This window comes from Castor canadensis, chromosome 2 (assembly GCF_047511655.1).
Source record: "Castor canadensis chromosome 2, mCasCan1.hap1v2, whole genome shotgun sequence".
In the NCBI taxonomy this organism is placed as follows: domain Eukaryota; kingdom Metazoa; phylum Chordata; class Mammalia; order Rodentia; family Castoridae; genus Castor; species Castor canadensis.
The window spans coordinates 51,528,728-51,543,628 of record NC_133387.1 but is presented as its reverse complement, the minus strand read 5'-3'; the positions used below and the strand labels follow the sequence as shown (position 1 = coordinate 51,543,628).

General features: G+C 39.3%; 1 protein-coding gene across 5 annotated transcripts in view; it reads left to right on the top strand.

Annotated features, from left to right (window-relative positions):
* Cdk14 (cyclin dependent kinase 14) overlaps positions 1–14,901 on the top strand; it is a 593,051-nt gene that overhangs the window by 491,727 nt on the left and 86,423 nt on the right. For all 5 annotated transcript variants that reach the window (XM_074064778.1, XM_074064777.1, XM_074064779.1 and 2 more), the window contains one exon: positions 4,440–4,583. In XM_074064778.1, the coding sequence (XP_073920879.1) occupies positions 4,440–4,555 (116 nt within the window). In that variant the 3' untranslated portion in view covers positions 4,556–4,583. The remainder of the gene's footprint in view (positions 1–4,439; positions 4,584–14,901) is intronic.

Here is a 14,901-nt window from a genome sequence, read left to right as displayed (position 1 = left end):
TTTATAAAAAAAAAAATAGAGATGAAATCCTTATAGAAAGATAGTGAATTGGTGATACATCTTCCTATACTGAAAAAAATGGTCCAGATAGGTCATTAATTTATGGTTCATTGCACTCAGACATATAGTTTGTTTTCCCCATGTAGTGTAACTTGATATCACTCCTCCTTAGTGACATCTCAATCCCATCTGACTTGATTGAGTTTAAGCCAGGATTTTAATGGTCTATGAATTCTGAATTCTGTACTAGTGCTTTTCTGTTAATATGGACTTATTACCCACTTGCCACTTAGTTTATCAGCCAGTGGTTAAATCCAGTTTCTATCAGTGAGTAAATGCCTACACATTATCACTAGGCAGCAGACTGCCAATGGAGACAGCCTTGTTCCCATCATTAACAAGCACAATGTATGCAGAACACCAGAGGGGAATTAAAACCACAAAAAATACCTCAGGGTGGTATTTTTAATATGAGAATTTAATTTGTAATTTCACAGATTAAGAATTTTGGCTGCATTAATCCCTTTATCAGCTCACAGCAGGCTATTTGCAGAAGCATAACCATCAGGCGATATTCATTGGCAGAAACACGTCTTTGCATAACGTTGAACATCAGGAGCAGTGAAACCTTTTGAAGGGGGGAGAATAAAGATGAAAAATCATTATATTTTTAAAGCAAGATTCTACTAAATGCCTCCAGTAACAGTTTTGAGTTACAGAAATTCTATTTCTGTGTCTAGAAGATAATCATTATGAAGCATAAATCCAGTCACACAAGAAAGGACAATCCCAGTATTAATACTACACTCATTTCCATTTAGAACAACGTGGCTATAGTTGTAAACATGTTTACAAAACAAAGAATTCCCAGACTTTGGGAATTAATTCCTTAAAATAAAACGACTGGTTTGGTGACTGTTGTCTGGATTAGAAATCTGCAGACTATATTTAGATACTCTTTAAAGTTCTTCAAATTAAATTTCACCTTAGTGTAGAGTCTTGTAAAAATTCACTGTCTGGGAAAAGGTGGCGGCGGCAGCACAGCTCGCATGTGCTTCCTTTTCAAGGAGATTTGGAAGGAGCTCCACCTGGGAGAAGTGTTGCAGAACCAATAAGTGGATTGTCTTGCAACCAAATCCTAGTGTCGACTCACCAATTCCAGGAACCTCACTGTCTTACTTGGCTTAGATCGCTATGATGAAATACCACAGAGTGGGTGGCTTAAACATTTCTTTCTCACAGTCCTGGGGGATGGGAAGTTCAAACTGAAGGTGCTGGCAGATTCTGTTTCTGGTGAGAGCTCACTTCCTGGCTGTGTCCTCACAGGCTGATGAGATCATTTCTCTCTTCCCTTCCTTATAATTCCGAGCCCTTCCCCTCCCCTCCTTGACCTCATCTAAGCCTAATCACATCCCATCTCCAAATGCTAAGCACATTGGGAGTTAGGGCATAATATATGAATGGTGGGTGGGGGGTACATACTTCAGTCCATAACACTCCCATTTTCTATGATGGTTCCTAGAACTCTTTAAAGAATGTCCACAAAAGGAAAACACTTATATCGACATGAAATAAAACCAAGTTAAAAGGAGAAGATTGGGAACAATAATAAGTCAATTGTGGACTCCAACATGCTTGACCTGTTTTGATCTACCAGGCCTTGAAGGAAGAACATGGGTAACACAGGGCATTGTAACCATCCTGTGGATTAGTAAAAAGATGAGGTGGTATCCATATGCTAGACTTTTACTTGTCTCAGAAGAATATATAACAATTGTGTTATTTTTCTTATTTCATTATTTCTTAAAACCTCATCAGGTTACTGTTCAAGTTTCCCCATCAACCTAGCTGGTAGCTACTGTCTCCAGCAGACACCAGAAACCCAGAGAGAAGAGTACCTGCAAGGGTTCCATCTGCACCTGTTTTTCTAAGGAGTCCTCATCATCAGGGGTCAAATCACAAGCAAAACAACTATAATGTGACAGCTTAAGAGTTTTAGTACTTATAGGGCCTAAGGAATAAATGACATGCCTGTTCAGAGAGGTCAGGGAACACAAGCAAGAAGAAAGAGGAACTATGGGCCAGTGCCTTTCAAGGGCTTCATCCAAACTGACTTCCCTTGGGTAGTTGTAATTGGTGGGTTTAAAGCAAGCAGGCAGAAATGCCTAAAGAGGTGGTTCCTGCAGCCTATCAGAACAGTCAGCACAGGAGGTGATATTTAAGGGACACAGAGGAAATGGAAGGGAGGAGTATAGAACTGGAAACCATGTGACTGATTTCTGCTTTGGGCATGAGAAAATCCAACTTATTTTCAAAATGGATGCCAAAAAACATTAAAACTATAAAAGCATTCATTACAATTATAGAATACTAAAATTTAGAAGTACCAGTGCATCACCAAAGTAGGAGTTAATCAATGTACCAATCAACAATAATTATACAGTTGCCTGGAGATCTGGAGTTAAAGCTGCCTAATTCTGGTGGCACGCTATCATTCTCGCTCCCTCCTGAAACCCCAGCAGCCCACCCCACTTCTTCACAAAGATTTAATTGCAGGGAAGTAAGTTGAGGGCTGATTTAGAAGAAATTCATTATTTTTCCCCAATACACCACAGGGCGTTCCCCTGTGTATACTATCAAGTTACATAAATAATTGAAGTGAACCACCCTTGTCAAAGTAAATGAACAAAATACACTTCACAGCACTGAGTCCTTGATTTCATTACATTGGTTTGCTAATTCACAAAACTCAAATCCAGTAAAGGAAGACCTACCAATTGGTAAGTGTGAAGAGTACCAAGCTGGGAATCAGACCACCCAGATCCTAGCTTCAGCTCCACTGTTACCTAGCTGAGCTACTATTTCAAGTACCTTAGCCTCTCACTTAGAGAACAAGTGAAAAAGACCCTTCCAGATCTAATGTTTGCAGGCTTTGCCCACACAGTCCTGTGTATTATTCTAGAACAATATGATGCCATTATGCAATCAGTACATCTGTGCCCTCCAGTTCCTTAATGTTCATTCTGTCTTCAATCCTTTCCACCCAAGCTTTTGCACCCACAGCTCCTGAGCTATTGTTTTCAAAGTTGTATGCTTTGGGTTTTTCCCAACCTTCATCTTGATCTATCAGCAGAATTTAGAATAATTGGCCACCAACTCATCCTAGTAACAATTGGTTTCCAGGGCAGGATTCTCTCGTGATTTTTCTTTTGCCTCCCTTAACTCTTCTCTTCTGACTACTTTGCTGATTTCCCCTTATCTGTCAAACCTCTCACTCTTAGAGTGTCCTGAAGCTTAATCTTCAGCTCGTTTTCTCTACATACACTCTCTGGAGCCCTGATGATCTCATCCAGCCTCAAGATTTAAATACCATCTAAGCACTGGCAGCTCCCAAAGTTCTATCTCCAGACCTATCTCCCCTGACTCCAGACCTATATATCCAGTGGACTACTAAGCATCTCCACTTGGCCATCTATAGGCATCTCAAACTTAGAATTACCAAAACTGAATGACTAATCTTTCCCCAAGACTTGCTCCTTCTGTAGTCTCCCCTTGTGAATGAGTGACAATATCATTCTTCCAGTTGATGGAGGTTGTCCTTGACTCCTCTTTTGTCACACTCCACATTCAGTTCTTCCAGGACTCTTTAGGTGTCTACCTTCAAAATGAATCACAGCTGTCCTCACTTCATTGCTATCACCTTTCACAAATCATTCACCCTCTTTGTTTGCCTACACTTTCACAGTAGCCTCTTACCTGGTTTGCTGGCTTCCCTTCTTGTCTTCTAGAGTCAGGTCTGGCTGTTTCCTCTTTCAACATTTTGTATTTACTCTCCCTCTAGATAGATGGAGGGCTTGCCCTCCATTCTTTTGAGTCTCTGCTCAAATATTCCTTATCAGAGAGGCCTTCACTGACCTCCTTCTACCCCAAAGTGTCCAATTTCTCTTCCCTGCTTTATTTCCCTTCAGAACATTTACCACTATTTATTATATTTGCTTAGTTATTTACTGTCTGTCACCCCCAGCCAGAATCTACAACACCAGAGATTTCCTGGTTTATTCACTGTAGAATTCTGTAATTCTAGGACACTGTGATTTTTCTTTTGCCTCCCTCAATAAGCATTTCTCTAATGAGTAAAAGAATGGCACAGAAAAAGAGAAAAATATGTTGTTCTTAAATTCAAGTTAATCTCTGAGGATCAGAGGTATGTAAGAAATCATCTGAGTTGTGGTTCCAAGGAGAAGGCAGACTCCCATCGTGTGTGTGTGTGTGTGTGTGTGTGTGTGTGTGTGCTATGATTACTTGACATATCAAAGACTAACAGCACAATGTTCAGTGTGCTTACATGCAGAATTGCCTTTCAATCTCCATCTTAATAAAAGGAAAGACTATAAACACATCTATAAATATGTAAATGAAACTTTTCATTTTGTTCTCAGTGTCTTCTATTTTTACTGTTCCAAATGTGAGATTGCAACCAGAAGCTGGAGAGAGCTTGCGGGCCTTTGGGAAAAACAATAGTTATGGCAAAAGTCTATCAAACAGCAAGCACTGATGAGCACAGCATTCTCAAGAGAGCACAGGTAAGATGACCTACTTTGCTTGGAAGGTAATATTTCATATATATTGAGTAGATCTTTTAAATGAAATATTCCAGACTCAATTTTTCCATTAAATTATCTTCTAAGTCCCCTGCGTTTATCAGGGCATTTATCAAACATTCTACTGAGATAGAGTGCAGTTGGTCATTTCCATGTTTTCAAGTACCTGCTAGATTCTGACTAAAATTATACTGCCTCTTGCACTGCAGTTGTGTAGTCATAAGCAATCCATTTGAGCCAAAAGGAAATCATCTTAACTGTTCACACATTCTTCACTGAGGTTAGAAAAATGTTCTCTGTGGGCTGTGTCTAAGCCACACAGTGTTTTTAATTAGTTATTATTTTTTTTAACTTGAGAGATTTCACATAAAAATCTGGATTTCTACCTTCTTAAAAAATCAGCAGCTTTGGTAAGGCTGCACTCATATTCCTACAAGAAGTTTTTGTGTCACTGAATCATGGTTGCCTCCTTTGGAAAAGACTCAGGCTCCCCAGTTTAGCTCAGCTGCTATCCCCATTTCTGATTCATTTCTGATTTCAGCATGGACTTTATCATTGATGAAGAGTCTCTTTTTCACCATTTGATTTTTTTACCTCTATTATTTTACAGATAGGACATATAATCTAAACATAGTGAGGTCTAGTCATGTCAGCCTGTCCCAGTAATCACACGTACTACACGGTGACACACATGAGATAGGAACTTCTAAAAAAGCTGTGTCTTTCTTGATTGCCAGATGGAAATGTCTGAGGTTTCTTTTTGAGTATGTATGTGTGTGTGTGTGTGTGCATCATATCTATGATATATTAATATACAAATATTGATATATATGTATAATGTTTTATTTCCTTTCAATGTAACATATATCCTGAAGCAAATAGAAAATGAACTTCCCTTTGGAGGAAGGTTCTTTATGCTGGTTCATATAGGGAAATGCACGCTTTTTCCTTACCCCTGAGGATATTCAATAATTAAGTAGTGAAGTGAATTGAAAGATATCTGCAATATTGCAAGAGCTGCTCTTCCCTCCTCTCCTAATCTGAAATATCTTTTTTTTTAATTTTTTTTCTTTTATTATTCATATGTGCATACAAGGCTTGGTTCATTTCTCCCCCCTGCCCCCACCGCCTCCCTTACCACCCACTCCACCCCCTCCCGCTCCCCCCCCTCAATACCCAGCAGAAACTATTTTCCCCTTATCTCTAATTTTGTTGTAGAGACAGTATAAGCATTAGTAGGAAGGAACAAGGGGTTTTGCTGGTTGAGATAAGGATAGCTATACAGGGCATTGACTCACATTGATTTCCTGTGCGTGGGTGTTACCTTCTAGGTTAATTCTTTTTGATCTAACCTTTTCTCTAGTACCTGTTCCCCTTTTCCTATTGGCCTCAGTTGCTTTTAAGGTATCTGCTTTAGTTTCTCTGCATTAAGGGCAACAAATGCTAGCTAGTTTTTTAGGTGTCTTACCTATCCTCACCCCTCCCTTGTGTGCTCTCGCGTTTATCATGTGCTCATAGTCCAATCCACTTGTTGTGTTTGCCCTTGATCTAATGTCCACATATGAGGGAGAACATACGATTTTTGGTCTTTTGGGCCAGGCTAACCTCACTCAGAATGATGTTCTCCAGTTCCATCCATTTACCAGCGAATGATAACATTTCGTTCTTCTTCATGGCTGCATAGAATTCCATTGTGTATAGATACCACATTTTCTTAATCCATTCGTCAGTGCTGGGGCATCTTGGCTGTTTCCATAACTTGGCTATTGTGAATAGTGCCGCAATAAACATGGATGTGCAGGTGCCTCTGGAGTAACAGTCTTTTGGGTATATCCCCAAGAGTGGTATTACTGGAACAAATGGTAGATCGATGTCCAGCTTTTTAAGTAGCCTCCAAATTTTTTTCCAGAGTGGTTGTACTAGTCTACATTCCCACCAACAGTGTAAGAGGGTTCCTTTTTCCCCGCATCCTCGCCAACACCTGTTGTTGGCGGTGTTGCTGATGATGGCTATTCTAACAGGGGTTAGGTGGAATCTTAGCGTGGTTTTAATTTGCATTTCCTTTATTGCTAGGGATGGTGAGCATTTTTTCATGTGTTTTCTGGCCATTTGAATTTCTTCTTTTGAGAAAGTTCTGTTTAGTTCACTTGCCCATTTCTTTTTTTTTTTTTTTTTTTTCATTTTTCTTTTATTATTCATATGTGCATACAAGGCTTGGTTCATTTCTCCCCCCTGACCCCACCCCCTCCCTTACCACCCACTCCACCCCCTCCCGCTCCCCCCCTCAATACCCAGCAGAAACTATTTTGCCCTTATCTCTAATTTTGTTGTAGAGACAGTATAAGCAATAATAGGAAGGAACAAGGGGTTTTGCTGGTTGAGATAAGGATAGCTATACAGGGCATTGACTCACATTGATTTCCTGTGCGTGGGTGTTACCTTCTAGGTTAATTCTTTTTAATCTAACCTTTTCTCTAGTTCCTGGTCTCCTTTTCCTATTGGCCTCAGTTGCTTTAAGGTATCTGCTTTAGTTTCTCTGCATTAAGGGCAACAAATGCTAGCTAGTTTTTTAGGTGTCTTACCTATCCTCACCCCTCCCTTGTGTGCTCTCGCGTTTATCATGTGCTCATAGTCCAATCCCCTTGTTGTGTTTGCCCTTGATCTAATGTCCACATATGAGGGAGAACATACAATTTTTGGTCTTTTGAGCCAGGCTAACCTCACTCAGAATGATGTTCTCCAATTCCATCCATTTACCAGCGAATGATAACATTTCGTTCTTCTTCATGGCTGCATAAAATTCCATTGTGTATAGATACCACATTTTCTTAATCCATTCGTCAGTGCTGGGGCATCTTGGCTGTTTCCATAACTTGGCTATTGTGAATAGTGCCGCAATAAACATGGATGTGCAGGTGCCTCTGGAGTAACAGTCTTTTGGGTATATCCCCAAGAGTGGTATTGCTGGATCAAATGGTAGATCGATGTCCAGCTTTTTAAGTAGCCTCCAAATTTTTTTCCAGAGTGGTTGTACTAGTCTACATTCCCACCAACAGTGTAAGAGGGTTCCTTTTTCCCCGCATCCTCGCCAACACCTGTTGTTGGTGGTGTTGCTGATGATGGCTATTCTAACAGGGGTGAGGTGGAATCTTAGTGTGGTTTTAATTTGCATTTCCTTTATTGCTAGAGATGGTGAGCATTTTTTCATGTGTTTTCTGGCCATTTGAATTTCTTCTTTTGAGAAAGTTCTGTTTAGTTCACCTGCCCATTTCTTTATTGGTTCATTAGTTTTGGGAGAATTTAGTTTTTTAAGTTCCCTGTATATTCTGGTTATCAGTCCTTTGTCTGATGTATAGTTGGCAAATATTTTCTCCCACTCTGTGGGTGTTCTCTTCAGTTTAGAGACCATTTCTTTTGATGAACAGAAGCTTTTTAGTTTTATGAGGTCCCATTTATCTATGCTATCTCTTAGTTGCTGTGCTGCTGGGGTTTCATTGAGAAAGTTCTTACCTATACCTACTAACTCCAGAGTATTTCCTACTCTTTCTTGTATCAACTTAAGAGTTTGGGGTCTGATATTAAGATCCTTGATCCATTTTGAGTTAATCTTGGTATAGGGTGATATACATGGATCTAGTTTCAGTTTTTTGCAGACTGCTAACCAGTTTTCCCAGCAGTTTTTGTTGAAGAGGCTGCTATTTCTCCATCGTATATTTTTAGCTCCTTTGTCAAAGATAAGTTGCTCATAGTTGTGTGGCTTCATATCTGGATCCTCTATTCTGTTCCACTGGTCTTCATGTCTGTTTTTGTGCCAGTACCATGCTGTTTTTATTGTTATTGCTTTGTAATATAGTTTGAAGTCAGGTATCGTGATACCTCCTGCATTGTTCTTTTGACTGAGTATTGCATTGGCTATTCGTGGCCTCTTGTGTTTCCATATAAATTTAACAGTAGATTTTTCAATCTCTTTAATGAATGTCATTGGAATTTTGATGGGAATTGTATTAAACATGTAGATTACTTTGGGGAGTATCGACATTTTTACTATGTTGATTCTACCAATCCATGAGCATGGGAGATCTCTCCACTTTCTATAGTCTTCCTCAATCTCTTTCTTCAGAAGTGTATAGTTTTCCTTGTAGAGGTCTTTCACATCTTTTGTTAGGTTTACACCTAGGTATTTGATTTTGTTTGAGGCTATTGTAAATGGAATTGTTTTCATACATTCTTTTTCCGTTTGCTCATTGTTAGTGTATAGAAATGCTAATGATTTTTCTATGTTGATTTTATATCCTGCTACCTTGCTATAGCTATTGATGATGTCTAGAAGCTTCTGAGTAGAGTTTTTTGGGTCTTTAAGGTATAGGATCATGTCATCTGCAAATAGGGATATTTTGACAGTTTCTTTACCTATTTGTATTCCTTTTATTCCTTCTTCTTGCCTAATTGCTCTGGCTAGGAATTCCAGTACTATGTTGAATAGGAGTGGAGATAGTGGGCATCCTTGTCTGGTTCCTGATTTTAGAGGGAATGGTTTTAATTTTTCTCCGTTAAGTATAATGCTGGCTGTAGGTTTGTCATATATAGCTTTTATAATGTTGAGAAACTTTCCTTCTATTCCTAGTTTTCTTAGAGCTTTTATCATGAAATGATGTTGGATCTTATCAAAGGCTTTTTCTGCATCTATTGAGATGATCAAGTGGTTTTTGTCTTTGCTTCTGTTAATGTGGTTTATTACGTTTATTGATTTTCGTATGTTGAACCACCCCTGCATCCCTGGGATGAAGCCTACCAGGTCGTGGTGAATAATCTTTTTGATGTGTTGCTGAATTCGATTTGCCATTATTTTGTTGAGGATTTTTGCATCAATGTTCATTAGGGAGATTGGCCTATAGTTCTCCTTTTTGGAGGTGTCTTTGCCTGGTTTGGGGATAAGTGTAATACTGGCTTCATAAAATGTGTTAGGCAGTTTTCCTTCCCTTTCTATTTCATGGAACAGTTTAAGGAGGGTTGGTATCAGTTCTTCTTTAAAGGTCTGATAGAATTCAGCAGAGAATCCATCAGGTCCTGGACTTTTCTTTTTGGGAAGACTCTTGATTGCTACTTCAATTTCATTCTGTGTTATAGGTCTATTCAGGTGATTAATTTCCTCTTGGTTCAGTTTTGGATGATCATATGTATCTAGAAATCTGTCCATTTCTTTTAGATTTTCAAATTTATTTGAATATAGGTTCTCAAAGTAGTCTTTGATGATTTCCTGGACTTCCATGGTGTTTGTTGTTATCTCCCCTTTTGCATTCCTGATTCTACTAATTTGGGTTTTTTCTCTCCTCATTTTAGTCAGGTTTGCCAGGGGTCTATCGATCTTGTTTATTTTTTCAAAGAACCAACTTTTTGTTTCATTAATTCTTTGTATGGTTTTTTTGGTTTCTATTTCGTTGATTTCAGCTCTTATTTTTATTATTTCTCTCCTTCTATTTGTTTTGGGATTTGCTTGTTCTTGTTTTTCTAGGAGTTTGAGATGTATCATTAGGTCATTGATTTGGGATCTTTCAATCTTTTTAATATATGCACTCATGGGTATAAACGTTCCTCTCAAGACTGCCTTAGCTGTGTCCCATAGGTTCTGGTAGGTTGTGTTTTCATTTTCATTGACTTCTAGGAACTTTTTAATTTCCTCTTTTATTGCATCGATGATCCATTCTTCATTAAGTAATGAGTTATTTAGTTTCCAGCTGTTTGCATGTTTTTTGTCTTTACTTTTGTTGTTGAGTTCTACTTTTACTGCATTGTGGTCAGATAGTATGCATGGTATTATTTCTATTTTCTTATATTTGCTGAGGCTTGCTTTGTGCCCTAGGATATGATCTATTTTGGAGAAGGTTCCATGGGCTGCTGAGAAGAATGTATATTGTGTAGAGGTTGGATGAAATGTTCTGTAGACATCTACTAGGTCCACTTGATCTATTGCATATTTTAGATCTTGGATTTCTTTATTGAGTTTTTGTTTGGATGACCTATCTATTGATGATAATGGAGTGTTAAAGTCTCCCACAACCACTGTGTTGGCGTTTATATCTGCTTTTAGGTCTTTCAGGGTATGTTTGATGAAATTGGGTGCGTTGACATTGGGTGCGTACAGATTGATGATTATTATTTCCTTTTGGTCTATTTCCCCTTTTATTAGTATGGAATGTCCTTCTTTATCTCGTTTGATCAATGTAGGTTTGACGTCTACATTGTCAGAGATAAGTATTGCTACTCCTGCTTGTTTTCGGGGGCCATTGGCTTGGTAAATCTTCTTCCAGCCTTTCATCCTAAGCATATGCTTATTTCTGTCGGTGAGATGAGTCTCCTGTAAGCAACAAATTGTTGGATCTTCTTTTTTAATCCATTTTGTCAAACGGTGTCTTTTGATGGGTGAATTAAGTCCATTAACATTAAGCGTTAGTACTGATAGGTATGTGGTGATTCCTGCCATTTAGTTATCTTAGTTGTTTGGAGGTTTGATTGTGTGTACCTAACTTGATGTTACTCTCTACTGTCTTGCTTTTTCTTATCCTGTGGTTTGGTGCTGCCTGCCTTTTCATGGTTAAGTTGGGTGTCACTTTCTGTGTGCAGGATCCCTTGCAGAATCTTTTGTAATTGTGGCTTTGTGGTCACATATTGTTTTAGTTTCTGCTTATCATGGAAGACTTTTATTGCTCCATCTATTTTGAATGATAGCTTTGCTGGGTAGAGTATCCTGGGGTTGAAGTTATTTTCATTCAGTGCCCGGAAGATCTCACCCCACGCTCTTCTTGCTTTTAATGTTTCTGTTGAGAAGTCTGCTGTGATTTTGATGGGTTTACCTTTGTATGTTACTTGTTTTTTCTCTCTTACAGCCTTCAATATTCTTTCCTTAGTTTCTGAACTTGTTGTTTTAATGATGATATGTCGTGGAGTAGTTCTATTTTGATCTGGTCTGTTTGGTGTCCTGGAGGCCTCTTGCATGTGTATGGGAATATCTTTCTCTAGATTTGGGAAATTTTCCGTTATTATTTTGTTGAATATATTACGCATTCCCTTCGCTTGCACCTCTTCTCCTTCTTCGATGCCCATGATTCTCAAGTTTGGTCTTTTGATGGAGTCAGTGAGTTCTTGCATTTTCTTTTCACAGGTCTTGAGTTGTTTAATTAATAGTTCTTCAGTTTTTCCTTTAATTACCATTTCATCTTCAAGTTCTGAGATTCTGTCTTCTGTTTGTTCTATTCTGCTGGATTGGCCTTCCGTTTTGTTTTGCAGTTCTGTTTCATTCTTTTTTCTGAGGTTTTCCATATCCTGGCTGTTTTCTTCTTTATTGTTGTCTATTTTTGTCCTGAGTTCATTTATCCATTTATTCATTGTGTTCTCTCTTTCACTTTGGTGTTTATACAGTGCTTCTATGGTTTCCTTTATTTCTTCTTTTGCTTTTTCAAATTCTCTATTTTTATTGTCTTGGAATTTCTTGAGTGTCTCCTGTACATTTTGGTTGACCCTATCCAGTATCATCTCTATAAAATTCTCATTGAGTACTTGTAGTATGTCTTCTTTTAAATTATTCTTGTGGGCTTCATTGGGTCCTTTGGCATAGTTTATCTTCATTTTGTTGGAGTCTGGATCTGAGTTTCTGTTCTCTTCATTCCCCTCTGGTTCCTGTACTAATTTTTTGCTGTGGGGAAACTGGTTTCCTTGTTTTTTCTGTCTTCCTGTCATTGTCCTTGGTGTTGTTACTGTCCCTGTACTGTGTGCAATTAAGTATTTTCTAGCTTGCAATAATAACAATGGTAATATTGAGAATGGAAGAGTGAGCTGAGATGGAAAGCAAGAAGTTAAAGAAAAGGGGAAAACAAATATACAGACAAGAGGGAGAAAGCAGAAGAAGGTATCAGACAAGAGAGTTTCAAAGGTATAAACAGGGAGTGTTAGTGTACTAATCGACAGTAAGCTGAACAGACAATAGAGAGACAGAGAGAGGATTGAAAATCAAAGATAAAAAAATAAAAAATAAGTATATGAAAGTAATATCTATTTATAAAAATGAATTAAAATAAAATGGAAAATAGAAAATTAAAAAAAAAAAAAAAACAAAAAACCAAAAACTTCCAAGTTTATATGCAATGCAGTTTCAGTCTTAATAATTTGGATGTCCGTCTCAATCTCCAGTCCTGGAGTTGGTGCCTCAGATGTTGTTCTGTAGTTGTCTCATCAAAGGGGATGCATAAAGTAGAACAAAACTACACTCACACACACACAGAGGATAAAAAAAAAAAAAAAACCCACCAAGTGTCCCCAGTTCAAATGCAATACAGTTTCAGTAAGTTTTTCGGCTTGCAGGTGTAATTCGGTTGTTCTCTCATCAAAGGTAGGGAGAAAAAGAAAAAAAAAGCGTCTGGAGGCAGTTCTGAGAGTGGTATCTGCAACTGTGGCTTGCCTGCCTGCTGCTCTCAGCCTGTAGCTGGCGGCGTTATTTATGCAGATCTCTGGGGTGAGCTTAGCACTCACCTGGTCCCACAGGCTTTGTTTGCTCAGAGTTCTCCTGTGCGGGGGAGGGGGGCCTCTGCTACAGGCTTTTCCCTTTCCAAGCACTGGGAAAGGTGCCACTGCCCCGTGTTGTCAGGCCTGCGTGTTTATTTACAGTTCACATGGGAAGTGGGTCTTCCCTCCTCTCACAAGCTTCCCTGCTCCTGGTTGCTGGGCGCGCCCCGCTCCCGCCAGAGCCTCTCCGCCCGCCCGGCTCGTTTATTTCCAGTCCCGGGAAGGATTCCCTTCCCCCAATCTTCAGCGCTCAGGGCGCCCCACCCTCTTTCCAGCGTGTCTTAACTGTTCTTATTGCTTAGTACTCAGTTTCTCTTTTTTTCCCGGGTGGAGGTCAGTCTGTCCAGGGGGCTATGCTGCTCTGGCCCAGGCTTGTCTGTGGGGGAACCGCGGTACCGCGAAGCTCACCTGGTCCGCGTCTTCCCACGCCGTATGGGCGCCGGCCACTGGCGGCCCCGGGGCCTCCTCGGTTCTCCGTTTAACGTGAAGTGGAGATTCTCTGCGCCGGCTGGAGGTGTGGAGGAGTCAAAGTTATGCCTTTTCTCAGTGATTATGCCTGCAAAGTGTGTCTCCAGCGTCTCTCCAAGATTTCACTATAGGAGGCTCGCTTTCTGCTTCCTCCCTCTAGCCGCCATCTTGGAATCCTAATAATCTGAAATATCTTAAGAAGCTGAAGGGACAGTGCGGCTCACCTGTGCATCGTCCTCTGAGAGGTCTGGCAGTATCTTGAGCTATTTCAGGACTTAGCTTTTCCTGCCCTCAACGTGGGATCCAATTGAATCCAGTTTTGGCCACCTAGAGCTATGACAGTGATTGGTGGATGATTTAGGTAAAAAAAGGCTTCCCAGACAAAATATGATTAAAAGTGAGGTTTTCCTTCTTCAGGTTATTTCTCCCTATTGGATACAAAGTTACCCAGAAGCACAACTTTGTGAACTAGCGTTTGTACTCCCCATAGGAGCTCGAATTGGTCACACAACGTGGGACTGTCCGTTTTGGATAATAGTCTTGATCTGAGGGTGTGGCATATTGCTTTTAAAAGTACTTACCCTTCGCTATCCTAATGAGGGCTCTTGGCTTTATAAATCCAGTAGAGCAATAACAGCAAATGGACTTCGTGTTACTGCCTCATACGCACATGTACACAAGCAAGCCTGAATTTCAATCACAGAACTGTGTCCTTTCTCCTTGGCTCTTTTGAGATCTCCTGACATGAGCCTAGCCCGTCAGAGATGCTAGGACATGTTTCAGGTCAGCTAAGCCTTTTAAAATCAACTCAAGCTGCCTGGACAGAGCATTGACCAGAAAGTCTCAAAAATTCCTAATAGAAAAGAGATTCTTGAAGGTCTCAAAATGGCAGTCATCTGTATTTAAAAACATTTACAGCATGTTTTTTAAAGTAGATCTAAGTTCAAGTTTTTTCTCTAGAATTATTTGTTAGCAGTACAAACATTTTTCTCTGTGAGTCTTGTCTTTTTTCACATCTACTTTTAAAGCTTTAATATTATTGTTGTTCCAAATCCAAATACCTCAGCTCAATTCAACATGATGCTGAGGAAATATCTCATTTTTCTCTTTTCAGAAAAGCTATAAGAAAACTGGGTTCTAACACTTTTCACTCAGTCAGCAAAAAAAGAAATCATTTTACTTGCTCATATTTGCAGGCTTAAAAAATTAATCATATGTGGCCATCTTAAAGATCAAATAATATGCTTTAAAATTGGCCTCATACATTATATGAAAT